The sequence below is a fragment of the Eptesicus fuscus genome, chromosome 22 (genome assembly GCF_027574615.1).
Source record: "Eptesicus fuscus isolate TK198812 chromosome 22, DD_ASM_mEF_20220401, whole genome shotgun sequence".
Taxonomy (NCBI): Eukaryota; Metazoa; Chordata; class Mammalia; order Chiroptera; family Vespertilionidae; genus Eptesicus; species Eptesicus fuscus.
Genome location: NC_072494.1, coordinates 2,761,285 through 2,778,041, shown reverse-complemented (window position 1 = coordinate 2,778,041; position 16,757 = coordinate 2,761,285). Strand labels below are relative to the sequence as shown.

Below are 16,757 nucleotides of genomic sequence, written 5' to 3'. Positions count from 1 at the left end.
CCATTTTTAAAAAATATTATACTGAGTATATATGTATGTATATATATAGGTATGTATTCATATAAAATTTTTGTGTTTGATTTCAGAGAGGAAGGGAGAGGGAGAGAGATGGAAACATCGATGATGAGAGAGAATCATGGATCGGCGGCCTCCTGCACGCCCCCCACTGGGGATCGAGCCCACAACCCGGGCCTGTGCCCTGACCGGAATAGAACCCTGACCTCCTGGTTCAGAGGTTGATGCTCAACAGCTGAGCCACGCCGGCCGGGCGAGGGGGAGCCTTTGGAAGAGCCGCTGGCCCAGCCCAGCCTGGGGGCCGCCTGCGGAGGTGAGCCAGGTGCCGCCCACCTTCCTGATGAGTTTCACCTCCTGCCCCGGAAGTGGTTCTGCAGGAAGTCAGCCTGAGGGTCTGTGGGCAGCACCAGGGCTACGGGTCCCCAGGGGCCGGGTCAGGCTCCTCTCCAAGCCCCCGCGGCTCCCAGGCGTCCCCAGTGCCACCCTCTCACCTGGGGCGGCTGGGGCGTGTCCTGGCGGGGGAGCGGCCGCCACGCTGGTTTTGCATCTTTGAGGGGCGCGGGCGCCCTTGGCCTGCCCTCGACTCTAAGAAACAGCCCGCGCCCCCAGAGCCACATCCTGGCAGTGGGAACGGAAGCCCAGAGAGGGGGGCGTGGAGGCCACAGAGGCGGGTGACCAGGCGGCCGACGGGGCCTCCACCTCGGGGAATAATTCTGATGAATTTGGGAGCTCACGGGTGCTGGACAATAAGGAGTTGAGGTCAGAAAACCGGGCTTGGCTGGTCTCGGAGGCCAGGATGGCTGAGGTGGGTCTGACGGTGGCGACTAGATAGGCGGTTGGAGGGAGGTCAGAGGTGAAGGAAAACGAGGAACGGTGTTGCAGAAGAGACTGCACGATAGAGCCCGAAGAACAGCTACCGCTCGGCCGGCCGGCGCGGCTCGGGGGTTGAGCATCCACCTATGAACCAGGAGGTCACGGTTCGATTCCCGGTCAGAGCTCGATCCCCAGTCGGGGGGTGTGCTGGAGGCAGCTGATCAGTGATTCTCTCTCATCATTGATGTTTCTGTCTCTCTCTCCCTCTCCCTTTCTCTCTGAAATCAATAAACATATACATATTTTTAAATTAATATTAGCCCTCGCCGGTTTGGCTCAGTGGATAGAACATCAGCCCACAGACTGAAGGGTCCCAGGTTTGATTCCGGTCAAAGGCACACGCCAGGGTTGGGGCTTGATCCCCAGTGTGGGGCGTGCAGGAGGCAGCCTATCGATGATTCTCTCTCATCATGGATTTTTCTCTCTCTCCCTCTCCCCTCCTCTCTGAAATCAATAAACATATAAACATTTAAAATTATATTAAATACTGACGACGTGGAAGTCACGAGAAGCGGGAGGACTCTCCGTAGGAACTCTTTCTCAGGAGCTCAGGAAGAGGCAGGCCGGCTGCTCTGTGCTGCCCGCGGCTCAGCGTTCTGCCGCGTGGGAATGCACTCCCATCAGCACCCGCTGATGCTTCAGAAGCTCCACGTGGTGCCTGCTATTCTCAGCTGTGCCCATGAACTAAATTTAGAACGAGGCTGACATTGCCTCTCACTCGCTGACAGTCTGACCGAGGGTTCACTCACTCAGAGCCACGCTGGAGACAGGTCTCCTTGCCATCCCCGCAGCTGATCACCGCTAGCGTGGGGCATGTTAGCTTCGGCCCCCACCGATGACGGTAAGTCTTTTAAAAAAAGGTTTTCTATCCTCCTTCACATATAAATAGAGGCTGGGTGCACGAAATTTGTGCGGGGGATGGGGAGAGGGGAGGGGTCCCTCAGCCCAGCCTGGAGCCCTTTGGGGGATGTCTGGCTGATGGCTGTGGTCTCTGGGGCAGGGAGCGGGCCTAAGCCGGCAGTTGGACGTCCTTTGCACTGCTGCCACCTCAGCTGCCAGCCCGGAGGGCCTCCGGGCCAGGCACCGCGCTGGCCTGTCAGGGGATAACCAAGGAGGAGACCGCAGTTCGAGGGAACGTGGTCTCGCTGTTACCGGAAAACTGAAGGTGCCCGGCTGAGCGGCACTCCCCCTGTGGGAACCCACTGACCACCAGGAGGCAGCTCCCGCTTTGAGCGTCTGCCCCCTGGTGGTCAGTGCATGTCATAGTGAGCAGTTGAGCGGCCTTAGCATATCATTAGCATATTACACTTTGGTTGAACAGACGACTGGACGACCGGACACTTAGCATATTGGGCTTTTACTCTGTAGGATTGCTGCTGCGGACGGTGCCTTTACTGTGCCTGTTTTGGCCAGAACGTACAACTGGACTTGGAATGGCATCGAAACGAATCGGGGGTTCCTGGTCACTCGCGGGATTGTCCTTCTCTGGAGGGTTCAGGAGCGTTTGCTTTGAGGTTGCATTTCTTTCTTTTTGACTTTGGGAAGCTGAGTTTCCCGGTCACAGCACTGCCATCCTCGCCTCCAGGCCAGGCACCGCGTGGTGGCGGAGACAGCAGTCCGAGGGAACATGGTCGCGCTGTTACCGGAAAACGGAAGGTGCCCCACGTTGATGGCAGATGAGCACACACAAGTCTAGCAAAACACACATTTACATGTAGACGCTTGGGGTTCAATAAATACTTTATTGTCTGATAAGCAAATAATTCAGACTTGCTCACCTCTGAGACAAACTGCAGGCTGACTGTGATACAGCCGGGGGGTGGGATTCTAAGCATTTGTATCCCAGGGTTTCTAAATGCCACGGGATCCCGCCAGCTCTCCTGTGTGGGTTCTGCAGGCGTTGCTTAGAAACAGGGACCCTCTCCTGAGGGTTTTCTGCATATTGGCAATTAGTTATCAATTATTTGTCTGTCTTGGTCTCTCTTACCACACATACTGCATTCTTTCTTTCTTTCTTTCTTTCTTTCTTTCTTTCTTTCTTTCTTTCTTTCTTTCTTGCATACTTCTCCTTTAAAGAAATCAATAATGTAGAGGCAATTAATAATGAAAAGCAGCCCTAGCTGGTTTGGCTCACTGGATAGAGCTTCAGCCTGTGGACCGAAGGGTCCCGGGTTCGATTCCAGTCAAGGGCACACGCCTGGGTTGCGGACTCCATCCCTGGTAGGGGGTGTGAAGGAGGCAGCCTTTCAATGATTCTCTCTCATCATTGATGTTTCTATCTCTCCTTCTCCCTCTCCCTTCCTCTCTGAAATCAATAAAAATATATTTAAATATCTATAATAATAAAAGCATAATATGCTAATTAGACCAGACATCCTTCTGGACGTCCTTCTGGACAAAGCCGGGGCTGCGAGGGAAGCCCAGGTCCCAGGTGCCAGAGGGAAGCCAGTGCCAGCAGCTGGGGGAAGGAAGGCCTACTCTTGCATGAATTTCGTGCATCAGGCCTCTAGTGTGTGTGTGTGTGTGTGTGTGTGTGTGTGTGTGTGTGTGTATAAGCTATTTGATCATGATGTACTCAATGAGCATTCTGAAATGCATTTTTTTCCTCCTCTGATACAATTAGGTCCTTTCTGAGATGCACCTGTGACCCCGCTATTTAAACCTCACGAAGCTGGGGGCTCTGTGACGATGTGGAGGAACCATGTCAGGAAACGGGGTTTGCTCCGGGGCTGTCAACGCCGTGAAGGAAGTGTGGGAGAAGAGGATCCAGATACTCACTGAGGACCTGAAGCGCGAGAAGGAGTTCCAACAGAAGTAGGCTACCACACCTTTGTTCTCTGCATGAGCGGAAATGCATGGCATCCTTATAGAAAGAGCATTTACAGGCCTTCGTATGGAATTTGATAGAGATGTTTATTTATTGAAAACTCAACACATGCCCAAAGCAGACACCAGACTCAACTAAGAGTGGCCACGTGATGGGGGCTTGGAAAACACCAGGGTCTATCTGTGAAAACCGGAGTTCTCCTAGGTCCCCAGAGGACTCTGCTCAACTTTCATCTAAGTTTGATGAGTACCATTTATCTACTTGTCAGTGATTGTTTGCTCAACATCATAGCCCCTAGGGCAGTGGTCAACAAACTCCTTAGTCCACAGAGCCAAATATCAACAGTACAACGATTGAAATTTCTTTTGAGAGCCAAATTTTTTAAACTTAACCCTTTGCACTCGCTTGCTTTTTTCTCGATTCCTTTATTCTAATGCTAACCATGTCGAGTCACACTCGACATCCGAGTGCAAAAGGTTAAACTTCTTCTAACGCCACTTCTTCAAAATAGACTCGTCCAGGCCGTGATATTTTGTGGAAGAGCCACACTCAAAGGGCCAAAGAGCCGCATGTGGCTCATGAGCTGCGGTTTGCCGACCACTGCCCTAGGGTCTAAAGCAACATCTGGCCTGGCCAGCATGGCTCAGTGGTTGAACGTCGACCTATGATCCAGGAGTTCACGGTTCGATTCCCGGTCAGGGCATAGGCTTAGGTTGAGGGCTGGATACCCAGGCTGGGGCGTGCAGGAGGCAGCCGATCAATGATTCTCTCTCATCATTGATGTTTCTATCTCTCTCCCTCTCCCTTCCTCTCTGAAATCAATAAAAATATATTTTAAAAAATAAAACAACATCTGGCAGAAGGCTCTGTAGACTCTCCCCTATTTCAGTGGCAGTGAGTTCCGGCCAGGGCCCCCAGGAAGGCCCTGACTGCTAGACTTGGCTGTGTTTAAGTCGTTGGGCTCTCCTCTGCCTTCTTGTATCTGCCTGCTTCCCCACTGACTGTCTCCAGGGCTCTGCTATTCTTGAGAGAAGAGGCTCTTTCCTCACTGATTCCCGTAGCTCCACTCCTCAGTTCTCTTTCTAAGCCTTCATGGTCTTGTGTTAGTTCGCAAACGACAGAAAACGCAACAGAAAAAGGCGTGAGCGGGAGAAAGTCCCGAGGCCAGGCACTTGCAAAACGCCAACTGCCTTGCAGAGCCAGCTGCTCTTTTTTTTTTTTTTTTAATATTTCTTTTTAAAAAAAATATATTTTATTGATTTTTACAGAGAGGAAGAGAGAGGGATAGAGAGTTAGAAACATCAATGAGAGAGAAACATTAATCAGCTGCCTCCTGCACACCTCCTACTGGGGATGTGCCCGCAACCAAGGTACATGCCCTTGACCGGAATCGAACCTGGGACATTTCGGTCCACAGGCTGATGCTCTATCCACTGAGCCGAACCGGTCAGGGCAGAGCCGGCTGCTCTTGTCACCTTCCACTGCGCGCTCCGGTGAGCTCCCCGAAATGTCGCAGGGTGACTCCACTCCCAGGCCCCACAGCCGGGCACCAGAGAGGAGGGAAGGGAAGAATGGAAACTATTCCTATTTCTTTAGTGGCCAGAATTGGCTCACGTGTATACCCCTCCTCCACTTTCCTTCTCGGGGATGAGATTGTATGATTGACTCAGACACATTAAGACTTACACCTGGGCGACTTGGGGGACGTGTAGACGGTTGACAATAACAGGTGTTCTCCCAGCAAAGAAGAGGAGGAAAGGGTTATTGATAAGCAGCTATAGGTGTCTGATAACTGTCCCTAAAAGCAGAAGATCTGCATGGGGAGGGGCCATTCTCCCAGCCAACGCCAGGAGAGATAATGATGCTGCTGACAGGTATGCTGTTAACTGTGTATTTGCACCACCTCGTGCAATCCTCTCCACATGCTGAAACTGCCTCCTCTGGGGAGGAAAGCCAGCATCTTAGTGCCTTAAACAGGAATGTCAACTCTTCCCGGTGGCGGGACCCTGGGCTGGAAGAGCAGCCACTGAGTCACACCCTCCGGCGCCTACCTTGTTGCTCAACTGTGCGTGGCTTTCATTCCTGCAGTCACCCCACGGCCCCAAATAGAAACACCAACTGCAGCCACGGGATTGGCCTCCGGCCAGCGGGCAAATGCACTCCCTGCTCCTGCCCGCATCCCATTGGCCACGGCTTCCCATGACGCGTACCTGGCTGCCAGGGGGGATGGCCCAATGACATCGTGTGCCCAATTAAACATAGAGGCTCTGTTACTGAGGGACAAGAGGGGTAACGGATACTGGGGACGATGAGCAGTCGCTGTCACCCATGGGTCCTATTATTTTCTCCATTTTCAAGATGGGAAGCCCGAGGGACAGGCCTCAGTCACTGGTCAGAGATCACGTTGCTAACACATGTGGAGCCGGTATTCACACTCACGCAGTCCGACGCCCTGTGCTTTCCCTCGACCCCAGGTCCCCCCTTTCCCTGGGTTGGCTTTGTCTAGAAAGAGCTACTCTGGTGAAACCCCTTATATTTAGAGCGCACAGTTCTGATCAAGGTGACTTTACCGTACTCTTAATAAATCCTACTCGTTGTTAAAACGGTGGCCAGGCATCATGGCATGGTTCTAAACCCTTGAATTTCACCTATGACCTAGGTCTCGTCAAGAATCATTTCCTTTCAGCAGCTCTGAGTTCTCTCTGTACAAGAGTAAGGAGTGTGCGTTACTAGTATTTTCCCCTACTGTGTCTTCTTTTTCGGCTTCATGACTAGATTGTGATGGGGAGGGAGGACTACCTGTTAGTAAAATGTAAACTCCGAAAGCTGTTACACGCCCCTCCTCCATCACTAAGGTTAGGTCTAGAAGCTCCTCTGGGCCCTTACTTAGGTCAGCCCCTCGGGACATTCATTCATTCATGCACCACACTGACCTTCACCTGCCCTGAGCACCAGGGGGCGCTAAGGATAAACCGCCCCCAGATTCTGCCCTGGGTTACAGACAACACTTATGCTAACCGCTATAATCACTGTATGCCATATTAGAGACTTCTGACCATCTTTAGGGGAAAAGAAAATCAGATACCATTTGATAAATTTAGGGGAAATACCTATCTTTTTTTGGCACCTAGACCAAAATTAGTCTTTAGTTCTAGCTAGAATCTTTACTTGGAATTTGCAAAATGTAACCTTCCTTTAATTTTAATCTTAAAACAATTCCATTGTCAATCAGGAGCTCAGCTGTGCAGTCTAGAAGGCCACACACACCGACATTCCCTTGTTAGCCGATTAGTTAAATCTTGGGCCAGAAGCAGATGAAAATATGCAGACTCCATGGAAATATTTTACAGACACGAACAGCAAGCGTTACATTCTCAGAGCTATCTGGGTTTCTGTGCATTAAAATAAAATCCTGGCTGAAGATCAGTTAATAGGCAAAACTGTTAAGAATATATCTTACCTCCCAGAGGTCAAGAGACTTTGGCAAAGAAATATTCAAATGATTTAAACTTCCATTCTCTGATGACTGCCTAAGTGTTTTGGATAAGATGGCTGCACAACTCTATGCATATACCCAAACCATGAGTTGTACTGTAAGAGGATCTGTTTTATGTCACGTAAGCTATATCTCAATAAAGCTGCTATCACAAACTCATGGAGAGTTATGATACTTCCCAAAGCCGTGACAACAGGGCATTTGTGATCGTAGGTAACACCCTCACAAAATAAGTTCCTGTTTGATCTGCACACACGGTCGGTCAGTTGTTTTTGATGGGCTTTTCTTCATAGTAAAGGGAATGCGATGGCTAACATCAAGTGTGACGTCCGCTCTGATCAGTTTAATAGGAAGGTGAGCTTGGCCTGTCCTGGCCCGTGAGCTCAGGGACTTCCTGTCTCCCAGGCTCGTGCGGATCTGGGAGGAGCGGGTCACCTTGACGAGGCTGAAGGAAAAGGTCACCAGGGAAAACGGCCGAGTTATTTTGAAGATAGAGCAGGAGGAGTGGAAGGTAAGCGCGGCAGGTAGCGTTCGATTGTGTGTCCGCATTCTGCTTTCTGCAGGAGAATGATCCTGAGACTGTGTCATTAAGTCTGGAATTGGTTAAGAAATTCTAATTTTTAATAACATACCCAAAGGAATGAACAACTGAAAAGAAATATAATGTCACGGTTGTTGTTTTTTTGTGTGTGTTTTTTTTTTTGTGTGTGTGTGTGTGTGTGTGTCTCTGCAAAAACTCAGTTTGCTTCTACTCTGCATAAACTTAAATCACTTCAATATTTCTCCTTCTAATCCTTTTCATAAGTAATCTCTCATTTTTTTAAAATAAAGGATGACCATCTGCCTAATGAAAATCACATAGCTTTTCTGAAGCAAATAACTCAGTTAAGACTTCACAAAATGGAAATGGATATTATTTCTTTTATCAGGTCCACCAACTCTCTCACACACACACAGGCACACACATGCGTGCGCATACACAGCCCCCCCGCACTCCCCCCAAAAGTGAGTCACATAAAGCACTCGGAAAGATCACCCACTTTCCAAGATCCTCTTACAAAAGCAGCAATCCCTCTACCACCCCGCTTCAGTGCGGCAGGACGCGGAGCGATGGAAGTAACATCCCGTCTCTCCTTTCTCTCGAGGCAGACCCTTCCTTCTTCTCTCCTGAAACTGAATCAGCTGCAGGAGTGGCAACTGCACAGAACTGGTTTGCTGAAAATCCCCGAGTTCATCGGAAGATTCCAGAACCTCCTTGTGTTAGATTTATCTCGAAACACGATTTCAGAGATACCCCGCGGGATAGGTAAGGACGACTGCTCTGATCCCGTGCTGTCTCGTCCATCGGCCGGTGTGCTTCTCAGTAAGATTCCTGTTTCAGGCCCCGGCCGGGTAGCTCAGTTGCTTAGAGCCGTGGTCGGCAAACCGCAGCTCTCGAGCCACATGCGGCTCTTTGGCCCCTTGAGTGTGGCTCTTCCACAAAATACCACGGCCTGGGCGAGTCTATTTTGAAGAAGTGGCGTTAGAAGAAGTTTAAGGTTAAAAAATTTGGCTCTCAAAAGAAATGTCAATCGTTGTCCTGTTGATATTTGGCTCTGTTGACTAATGAGTTTGCCGATCACTGTGTTAGAGCATCATCCTAATACACCAAGGTTGCGGGTTTGATCCCTGAATGAGTGCATAGATAAGTGGGCCAACAAATGGATGTTTCTCTCCCTCTAAAATAAAAAATCGTACATTAAAAAACAACAATACATGGTTTTTGTTTGATACATGGAATAAAGATCTCATCGTCCCATCGCCCCAAGTCCTGAGAACATTGTAAACATTCTGATCCACATCGACGTTCTGGGGGGTCCACGCTCCTGGGTTTACTGAAGTGATCGGGAGGAGGGATCCATGCAGAAGTGTCTCTTCAGAAATGTGACTGTATAGATTCTAAACCCGATGTCCCTGGTTCAGTGATTCCTCCTCAAAGGAGACAGTGAGAAGGCAAGAAAGGAAATTAGGAAGATCACTTAGCCCTGGCCGGTTTGGCTCAGTGGATAGAGTGTCGGCCTGCGGACTAAAGGGTCCTGGGTTTGACTCTGGTCAAGGACACAAGCCTGGGTTGCAGGCTCGATCCCCACTAGGAGGCGTGTAGGAGGCAGCCAATCAATGATTCTCTCTCATCAATGATGCTTCTATCTCCCTCTCCCTTCCTCTCTGAAATCAATATATATATATATTAAAGGAAGATCACTTAAAGGAGAAAGGAAATCCCCAAAGTGAAAATTGGTCAGGATATAGTCTAGATAAAACGGAATGAAAAAAAATGTGTTTTTGCCTAAAGCACTGGTAAACCAGCCCCTTATCTGACAACTGTGAATGTATCAATATAAAACTGGCAAGTTCTTTTTTTAAAAAAAAGTATATTTTTGTTTATTTCAGCGAGGAAGGAAGAGGGAGAGAGAGAAACATCAGTGATGAGAGAGAATCATGGATCAGCTGCCTCCTGCACGCGCTCCCCCCCCCCCCCCCCCCCCCGGGGATGGAGCCTGCAACCTGGGCATGTGCCCTGCTCGGGAATTGAACCCTGACCTCCTGGTTCATAGGTCACACTCAACCACTGAGCCATGCCGCCGGCTGGGCCTGGATAGTTCTTAATTTGTCATACTTCCTAACGAAACATTCTTGTCTACCCACCTGGTCTCCCTGTGCGTTGTTTTTGTAGGACTGCTTACGAGACTCCAGGAGCTGATTCTGAGTTACAACAAGATCACGACTGTCCCCAAGGAGCTGAGCAACTGCGCCAGCTTGGAGAAGCTGGAGCTGGCTGTCAACAGAGACATCTGCGAGCTTCCTCACGAGGTCAGAGGGGCAATGCCGTTCCCATCTGCCAGCGGCTCGCTTCTCTCAGCGGGAGGATCCTCAAAAGCAACACTAGTAAAGCAAGGCTGCCCATTTTATTCCTGTTATTTTAAGTAAAAGGCGTTAAGTAAGGGAAACCTCTGCTTAGCATAAGAGATGCTTCTGTTACTGTCGCAGTACTGACGTCCTTCATCGGCCAGACTCTGATGACCTGAAGACCAGAGTGAGTCTCACTCATTCCTATTCCTGGAGGCGCAGGCACAGCTTAGGATGTAGTTGATAATAAATGCTTATCGAATGGATTCATCATCACGAAGCACAATATGTTGATAGAAAAAACCCTTTGGTAACTAGTTGGTTGTTATAGAGTGCATAGGTTGTTTTTAAAAATATTTTTTTATTGATTTCAGAGAGGAAGGGAGAGGGAGAGATAGAAACATCCATGATGAGAGAGAATCATGGATTGGCTGCCTCCTGCACGCCCCCTACTGGGGATCGAGCCCACAACTCTGACCTCCTGGTTCATAGGTTGATGCTCAACCACCGAGCCACACCCGCCGGGTCACACAAACATATTTATGCTGATGTAAAAACAATTTCTTTATACTCTGTTCTGAGCCATTTAAAAATTGTAAAAGTCTGACGACAGAGTTTGAAAAAGTGTTTATTCATGGCTTAAACTCTAACGCGGGAGAGACACCAGTTACTAGACGGAACGTTCTTATCCTAGATGGCTGCACGCCCACTGGGAGCATTAAATGTTGTTTGCCTGCCCGGCCGGCGTGGCCCCGTGGTTGAGCGTCGACCCATGAACCAGAAGGTCATTGTTACAGTCCCGCTCAGGGCACAGGCCCGGGTTGTGGGCTCGATCCCCAGTGTGGGGCGTGCAGGAGGCAGCCGATCAATGATTCTCGCTCATCATTAATGTTTCTATTCCTCTCTCCTCTCTGAAATCTATAATATAAAATATATATATGGAATGACTAAACAGTAAATTCTGTGCCTGAGATACCATATCTAAAGCATCAGCACAAAGAAGAGGGTTCCATTAGAAATTATTTTGAATTTGAGCTTCTCCATACCAATCTCCACCGCTGGACGAGAGGAAAGCATGCTTACTGTGAGAAAGGACAGAAGTCTCTCCCGGCAGGTCTGCAGTCCTGGGACTGGGTTCCTTCGGGGGAGACTTTTCCTGGGATAGACGAGCTTTCCGTGGGAGCGTGTTTCACCTGCTGGGGGTCACTTAGCGTTACTTTGGTTTCCACGGGAGGAGATGGAGCCCACGCCTCGGGGAGATTTCCTTGCAGTAACAGAGCTCCCTCGCCAGGTGCGTGCCCAGCTCGTTCCCTCATTTGGGGCGCCCTCGCTTGCCTCTTCAGCTCGGCCGCCTGAAGAAGCTCACCCACCTGGACCTGAGCATGAACAGCTTCACCGCCATCCCTCCCGCCGTGCTGAGCATGCCCGCCCTCGAGTGGCTGGACCTGGGGAGCAACCAACTCCAGCAGCTCCCTGACGCCATCGAGAGGTAAAGCCAACAGCTTCTAGCACACACTGATTTCAGGGAGGAAGGAGAGGGAGAGAGAGAGAAACATCAGTGAGGAGAGAGAGTCACGGATCGGCTGCCTCCTGCACACCCCCTACTGGGGATCGAACCCGCAACCGGGGCCTGTGCCCTGACCAGGAATTGAACAGTGACCTCCTGGTTCATAGGTCCATGCTCAACCACTGAGCCACACCAACCAGGCAAGCAAACTTTTTTAAAAAACATATTTTTATTGATTTTTTTACAGAGAGGAAAGGAGAGGGATAGAGAGTTAGAAACATCGATGAGAGAGAAACATCGATCAGCTGCCTCCTGCACACCCCGCACTGGGGATGTGCCCGCAACCAAGGTACATGCCCTTGACCGGAATCGAACCTGGGACCCTTCAGTCCCCAGGCCGACACTCCATTCACTGAGCCAAACCCGTTAGGGCGAAAGCAAACAACTTTTAATGCTACCAACAGGCGTAATGAAGTAATCTAGGATAAGAAATAACAAATAGAATGAAGGAGACCCCAAGCATAAGCCCAATAGATACATCTAGTTCTAACTGTGCTACCATTCAATAGAAGAGTTTCATTTACTCAAAATAAAAAAGGAGGAGGAGGAGAAGGAAGAGGAGAAAAAGAGCAAAACTGGCTACCTGGCTTCCACAATGTGACAAGAACATGCCACAATGGTGACAGTATTGCGTAGTGCATGCCACACACGTCTGTGCACTTTACGAATGAATGGACGAGGAGGCTGGATCGCTCAAGGTCATAGGATCGCTCAAGTGTGCCATCGGGGATTTGAACCCAGGCCGCCTGGCCCCCAGTCTGTGGTGTTAGCCACATGCACACTTCCTGTGCCCTCTGAGCAGATTAGTAATGTCTGATTTTCTGTTTGGGATTCGGTCCCCTTTACAGCAGTGCCTCTTTAAGAAATGCTGTGAGAACAGTGAGGCAGTCTAGAACACAGATCTCATTTCCACTTCTGCACCGTGTGCACGGCCCTGTAGAGGAACTCCCCAATGCCGTTCCCCTGTAAGCAGTGAGGTGAGGCGAGTTCCCTCGATAGGCGTACCGGCTAGTGAGATGCTAAAGGTGACATTTCTGTGATTGTTAAGTTCCTAAGAAGCAGGGTGTCCACATCGTGTGTGATGGACTCATCGCAGAACCCTCCTTTCATTCCTCAGAATGCAAAGCCTGCACACGCTCTGGCTGCAGCGGAATGAGATCGCCTGCTTGCCCGAGTCCATCAGCCGCTTGAAAAACCTGGGCACGCTGGTTCTCTCCAACAACAAACTGCAGGACATCCCGGCGTGCATGGGCGAGATGCCCGGCCTGAGGTAAGGCGCTCTCCACACCAAACGGACACGTTCCTTTCTGGCTGCGGAACAAAGTCACACAGGAATCACCACAGATTTGAGTTCTTCGGATGAATACACGCATTTCAAAGACGTGTCCAACTTCGAACCTCTAATTTATAAATAGGATTCATATAATACTGAGTCCGTAACACGAAAGCAGTGCTGGGATTTATCAGCATCAAGGAAGGCCCTATATTTTTTAATATGTTTTTATTGACTTTTAAAGAGAGAGGAAGGAAGAGGGAGAGATAGTAACACTGATGAGAAACATCATCAATCGGCTGCCTCCTGCACGCCCCATTCTGGAGATCGAGCCCACAACCCAGGCATGTGCCCTGACCCAGAATCGAACAGAGATCTCTTGGTTTCTGGGTCAACACTCAACCACTGAGCACAACGGCCAGGCAAGGAATGCCCTCTGTTGGTGACGTTTTCATGAAAGTCATCTAAGTTCGTTACTATTAAAACTCCTTTGGTATCTTCCTCCCAAAATTTGACTTCTTGGCAGTGAACATGAGACATGAGAATTCATGACAAATCCCACATCTGTAACAAAACCATTCATTCATTCATTCACCTGTGCAGCGACTACTAAGGCCTGTACCAGATGGTGAAGTTACGATGATAAAAAGACACACACAAGTCTATAAAGTACGCATACTTTTAAGTTTATTGCGTTTATTGTACAGACGGTCCCTGGACCTTATGATGGTGCAGAAGTGACATGTGTAATAAATTACACGAGCTCTGCGGCACTTTGTTATAAAGCAGGCTTTCTGTTAGGGGCCTGGCCCACGTGCAGGCCGATGGGAGTGTTCTGACATGTGTCAGGTAGGCCAGCTGAAGCCATCCTATCCAGGAGCTTCGGCGAATTACATGCATTTCCGGCTTGCTTTCAAGTTACAGTGGGCCTTTTTAGGACATAACCCCATTGTCGAGTCGAGGGGCATCTATGTGTTCGAGATGCATTAGACATGCCCTTGGAAGTTCCACTGCTCCACACTGAATCTGTGATGCTAACAGTTGCTTGCTTTTATTTATTTTAAAATGTTTTTATTGATCTTAGAGAGGAAGGGAGAGGGAAAGACTGATGAGAGAAACTCCCATCAGCTGCCTCCTGCATGCCCCCTCCTGGGGATGAGTCCTGACCAATAGAACCGGTGAGCTTTCGTGCACTGAAGGACGCCCAACCGAGTCACTCCCGCCAGGACTAACAGTTACTTTTATAAGCTCTGGAAATCAGTTGTCTCAAGCTAGTATTTTCTTCTTCTAGGAAAGAAACTTAAAGATTCTTGGGATATATCACATCCCACCAAGACGTTCAGTTATTGGAACCAGCTAGAAAGAGTCGTTTAGAACATTATCATGCTGCGTCTCCAGGGAAGGGAGTGCACACTCCACGGCACCTCTAAACACTGTTTGTGGCACTCTGCTAGGTTTGTCAACTTCAGAGACAACCCGCTGAGACTGGACGTGACCCTTCCCCCGCCTGAGAGCGCCGAGGAGGAGGAGCAGGAATTATTCGGCCTCCAGTTCATGCGCACCTACATCCAGGAGTCCCGGAGACAAGCAGGTGTGCGGCTGGTACCTAACACGGGTTCAGTGTTCCTTCTGGTGGAGGAGGCTTATGTACATGAACTGCTTTGTGGATTTCTTCTACCTTTTTAAAACATGTTTTTATGGATTTCAGAGGGACAGGAAGGAAGCGGGACAAATGGAAGCATCGATGGGAGCGAAACACATCCATCAGCTGAAGCTGCAGGCTCTGCAGGTGAGGAACAGCTAGGTGCATGTCTCACATATCAGTCAGGATGCGAAGGGAAATGAACAGGGTTGGGGAAAGCTGTGATTGACCTACGGCTGGCATACTGAAGGGCAAGCTTTACTTCCCATAAAGTACTAGGTACCCGTGTCAGAAACACACATGGGCCACAAGACTGTGTCAGTGTGATTCTGTGTGTGTGTGTGTGTGTGTGTGTGTGTGTGTAAATGTTTTATGAAACTCCTATAGCATAATCACTTATTTCTGGGCATGAGCTGTTGAATGGTACAAAACGGATGGTATAATGTAAATGAGCATCGTCTGACCCAGTATATCAGGTTAGTTATTGAATGATGTACTATCTTCATTTATATTTCCTTGAATGGGGGAGGTAGGCATGAGTAACTAACTTAAAATATAATCAAACTATTTTACCTTACTAATATTTTGCATACGACTTATAGCAAGAGAAAAAGGTTGTAACTTAAAACAGTCAATACAACCAAGTCTGCTTATTATTTATTAAAATGATAATAAGCTTCATGAACTAGCACTATTTAGAACAGTTAGTATTCATTGAGTACTAATTCTGTGCTCCGACTGTTCTAAGCGTTTTACATTCATAATCTCATCTTATGTTCACAACAACCTTGCGAGGTAGGCTTTATTTTTGTCGTCACCCCCATTTTAAGAGGAAATTGAGCCCTGACTGGTTTGGCTCAGTGGATAGAGCGTCAGCCTGCGGACTCAAGGGTCCCAGGTTCGATTCCGGTCAAGGGCATGTACCATGGTTGTGGGCACATCCCCAGTAGGGGGTGTGCAGGAGGCAGCTGATCAATGTTTCTCTCTCATCGATGTTTCTAACTCTCTATCCCTCTCCCTTCCTCTCTGTAAAAAAATCAATAAAATATATTTTTTTTTTAAAGAGGAAATTGAGGCACAAAGAGATTAAGTAGCTTGCCCAAGGTCACACAGCTGAGAGGTGGTAGGCTTGGGATTTGAACCCACGCAATTTCACAAAACATGAGATTAAAATAAAATAGAAAAGTCAGGAATTAAAAATAGGCTGTTTAATTTACAATTCATGTAACCATAGACCTATAAAAAGTTACCAAGAGTATCATTAATCCAAAACTAGTAATTCTGAATCTTTTGTCTTGGCAAACATACCATGATTAACACATTTGTTTACAAAGAAAGGCAGAATCACTCAAGGACGAGATGTGAAAATCAGTCCCACCATGTGACTGGCTTAATGTTGCTGTGCATAGCAACTATGAGTTAAGTGAGGCTTGTGTGCGGTGTTTGGTTCACTCCCTAATTTTCACTGCACCCCAAATTCTTTTCCTAAACCAGAGAGAACACACTTATATTTGCATTTACACATGTAAAAGTAGCCTGTTAAAAGATGTGAGATAATTAATCTCAGAACTTATTTGCAAATTTCGACTTAATTTGTGAAGTGGGCTTCTCAGTGTCTTTTTGGAAGTTCTATCTGCATATTCCAACAGAAGGAAATACTTTTTTTCTTCCCCTGGAAAACATCGCTTTGGCTTTGGAGTTTGCTAGGACAAATCCTGATAACATACAAACACAGGTCTGGCCCTGGACATCTGAAGGTGAACTTACTCATTGATTGTAAATAGCTCTGAATTTGTTTGCAAAGGAAAAAAGCCTAGCTGACGATTCTTTCCAGATCGGCGTGGAAAGAAAAACCCACACAGAGGCCAAATGCTCAGGCTGGCCCTGTTAGAAACCGACAACTGATTATTACGTCTTGAACTTGAGAAATGAAAAGGGCTAAATAAAACCAAAGGAAAATGCATTTCCAAAATTCATGTAACTAGAAAGTGACTGCTAGTCCCATGGCAACCTGTTGTGTGTGTTTCAGATGCCGCAGCCGATTGTGCGACCCCTTCCCCCGCCTCTACAGACCCCGCCTCTACAGACCCCACCTCTACAGACCCCGCCTCTACAGACCCCGCCTCTAAAGACCCCGCCTCTACAGATCCCGCCTCTACAGAACCCCAGGGCTGACAG

At 48.5% G+C, this 16,757-nt stretch overlaps 1 protein-coding gene across 1 annotated transcript; it reads left to right on the top strand.

Moving 5' to 3' along the window:
- The first annotated feature begins 280 nt into the window (after positions 1-280).
- Positions 281-16,754, top strand: LRRC39 (leucine rich repeat containing 39). Its single transcript, XM_054712241.1, has 10 exons — positions 281-328; positions 3,512-3,702; positions 7,617-7,722; positions 8,361-8,517; positions 9,925-10,061; positions 11,441-11,586; positions 12,782-12,934; positions 14,392-14,528; positions 14,646-14,726; positions 16,651-16,754. Exons 2-10 carry the CDS (start codon positions 3,590-3,592, stop codon positions 16,752-16,754), a joined length of 1,134 nt encoding a protein of 377 aa, XP_054568216.1. The 5' UTR covers positions 281-328; positions 3,512-3,589.
- Positions 16,755-16,757: the final 3 nt, after the last annotated feature.

Bases quoted from the DNA above. Each gene is read 5' to 3' on its own strand.
- LRRC39 (XM_054712241.1), top strand. From the start codon at position 3,590: ATGTCAGGAAACGGGGTTTGCTCCGGGGCTGTCAACGCCGTGAAGGAA. The intron at 3,703-7,616 runs GTAGGCTACCAC...CCTGTCTCCCAG, and splicing joins GAGAAGGAGTTCCAACAGAA to GCTCGTGCGGATCTGGGAGG. The intron at 12,935-14,391 runs GTAAGGCGCTCT...GCACTCTGCTAG, and splicing joins GGCGAGATGCCCGGCCTGAG to GTTTGTCAACTTCAGAGACA.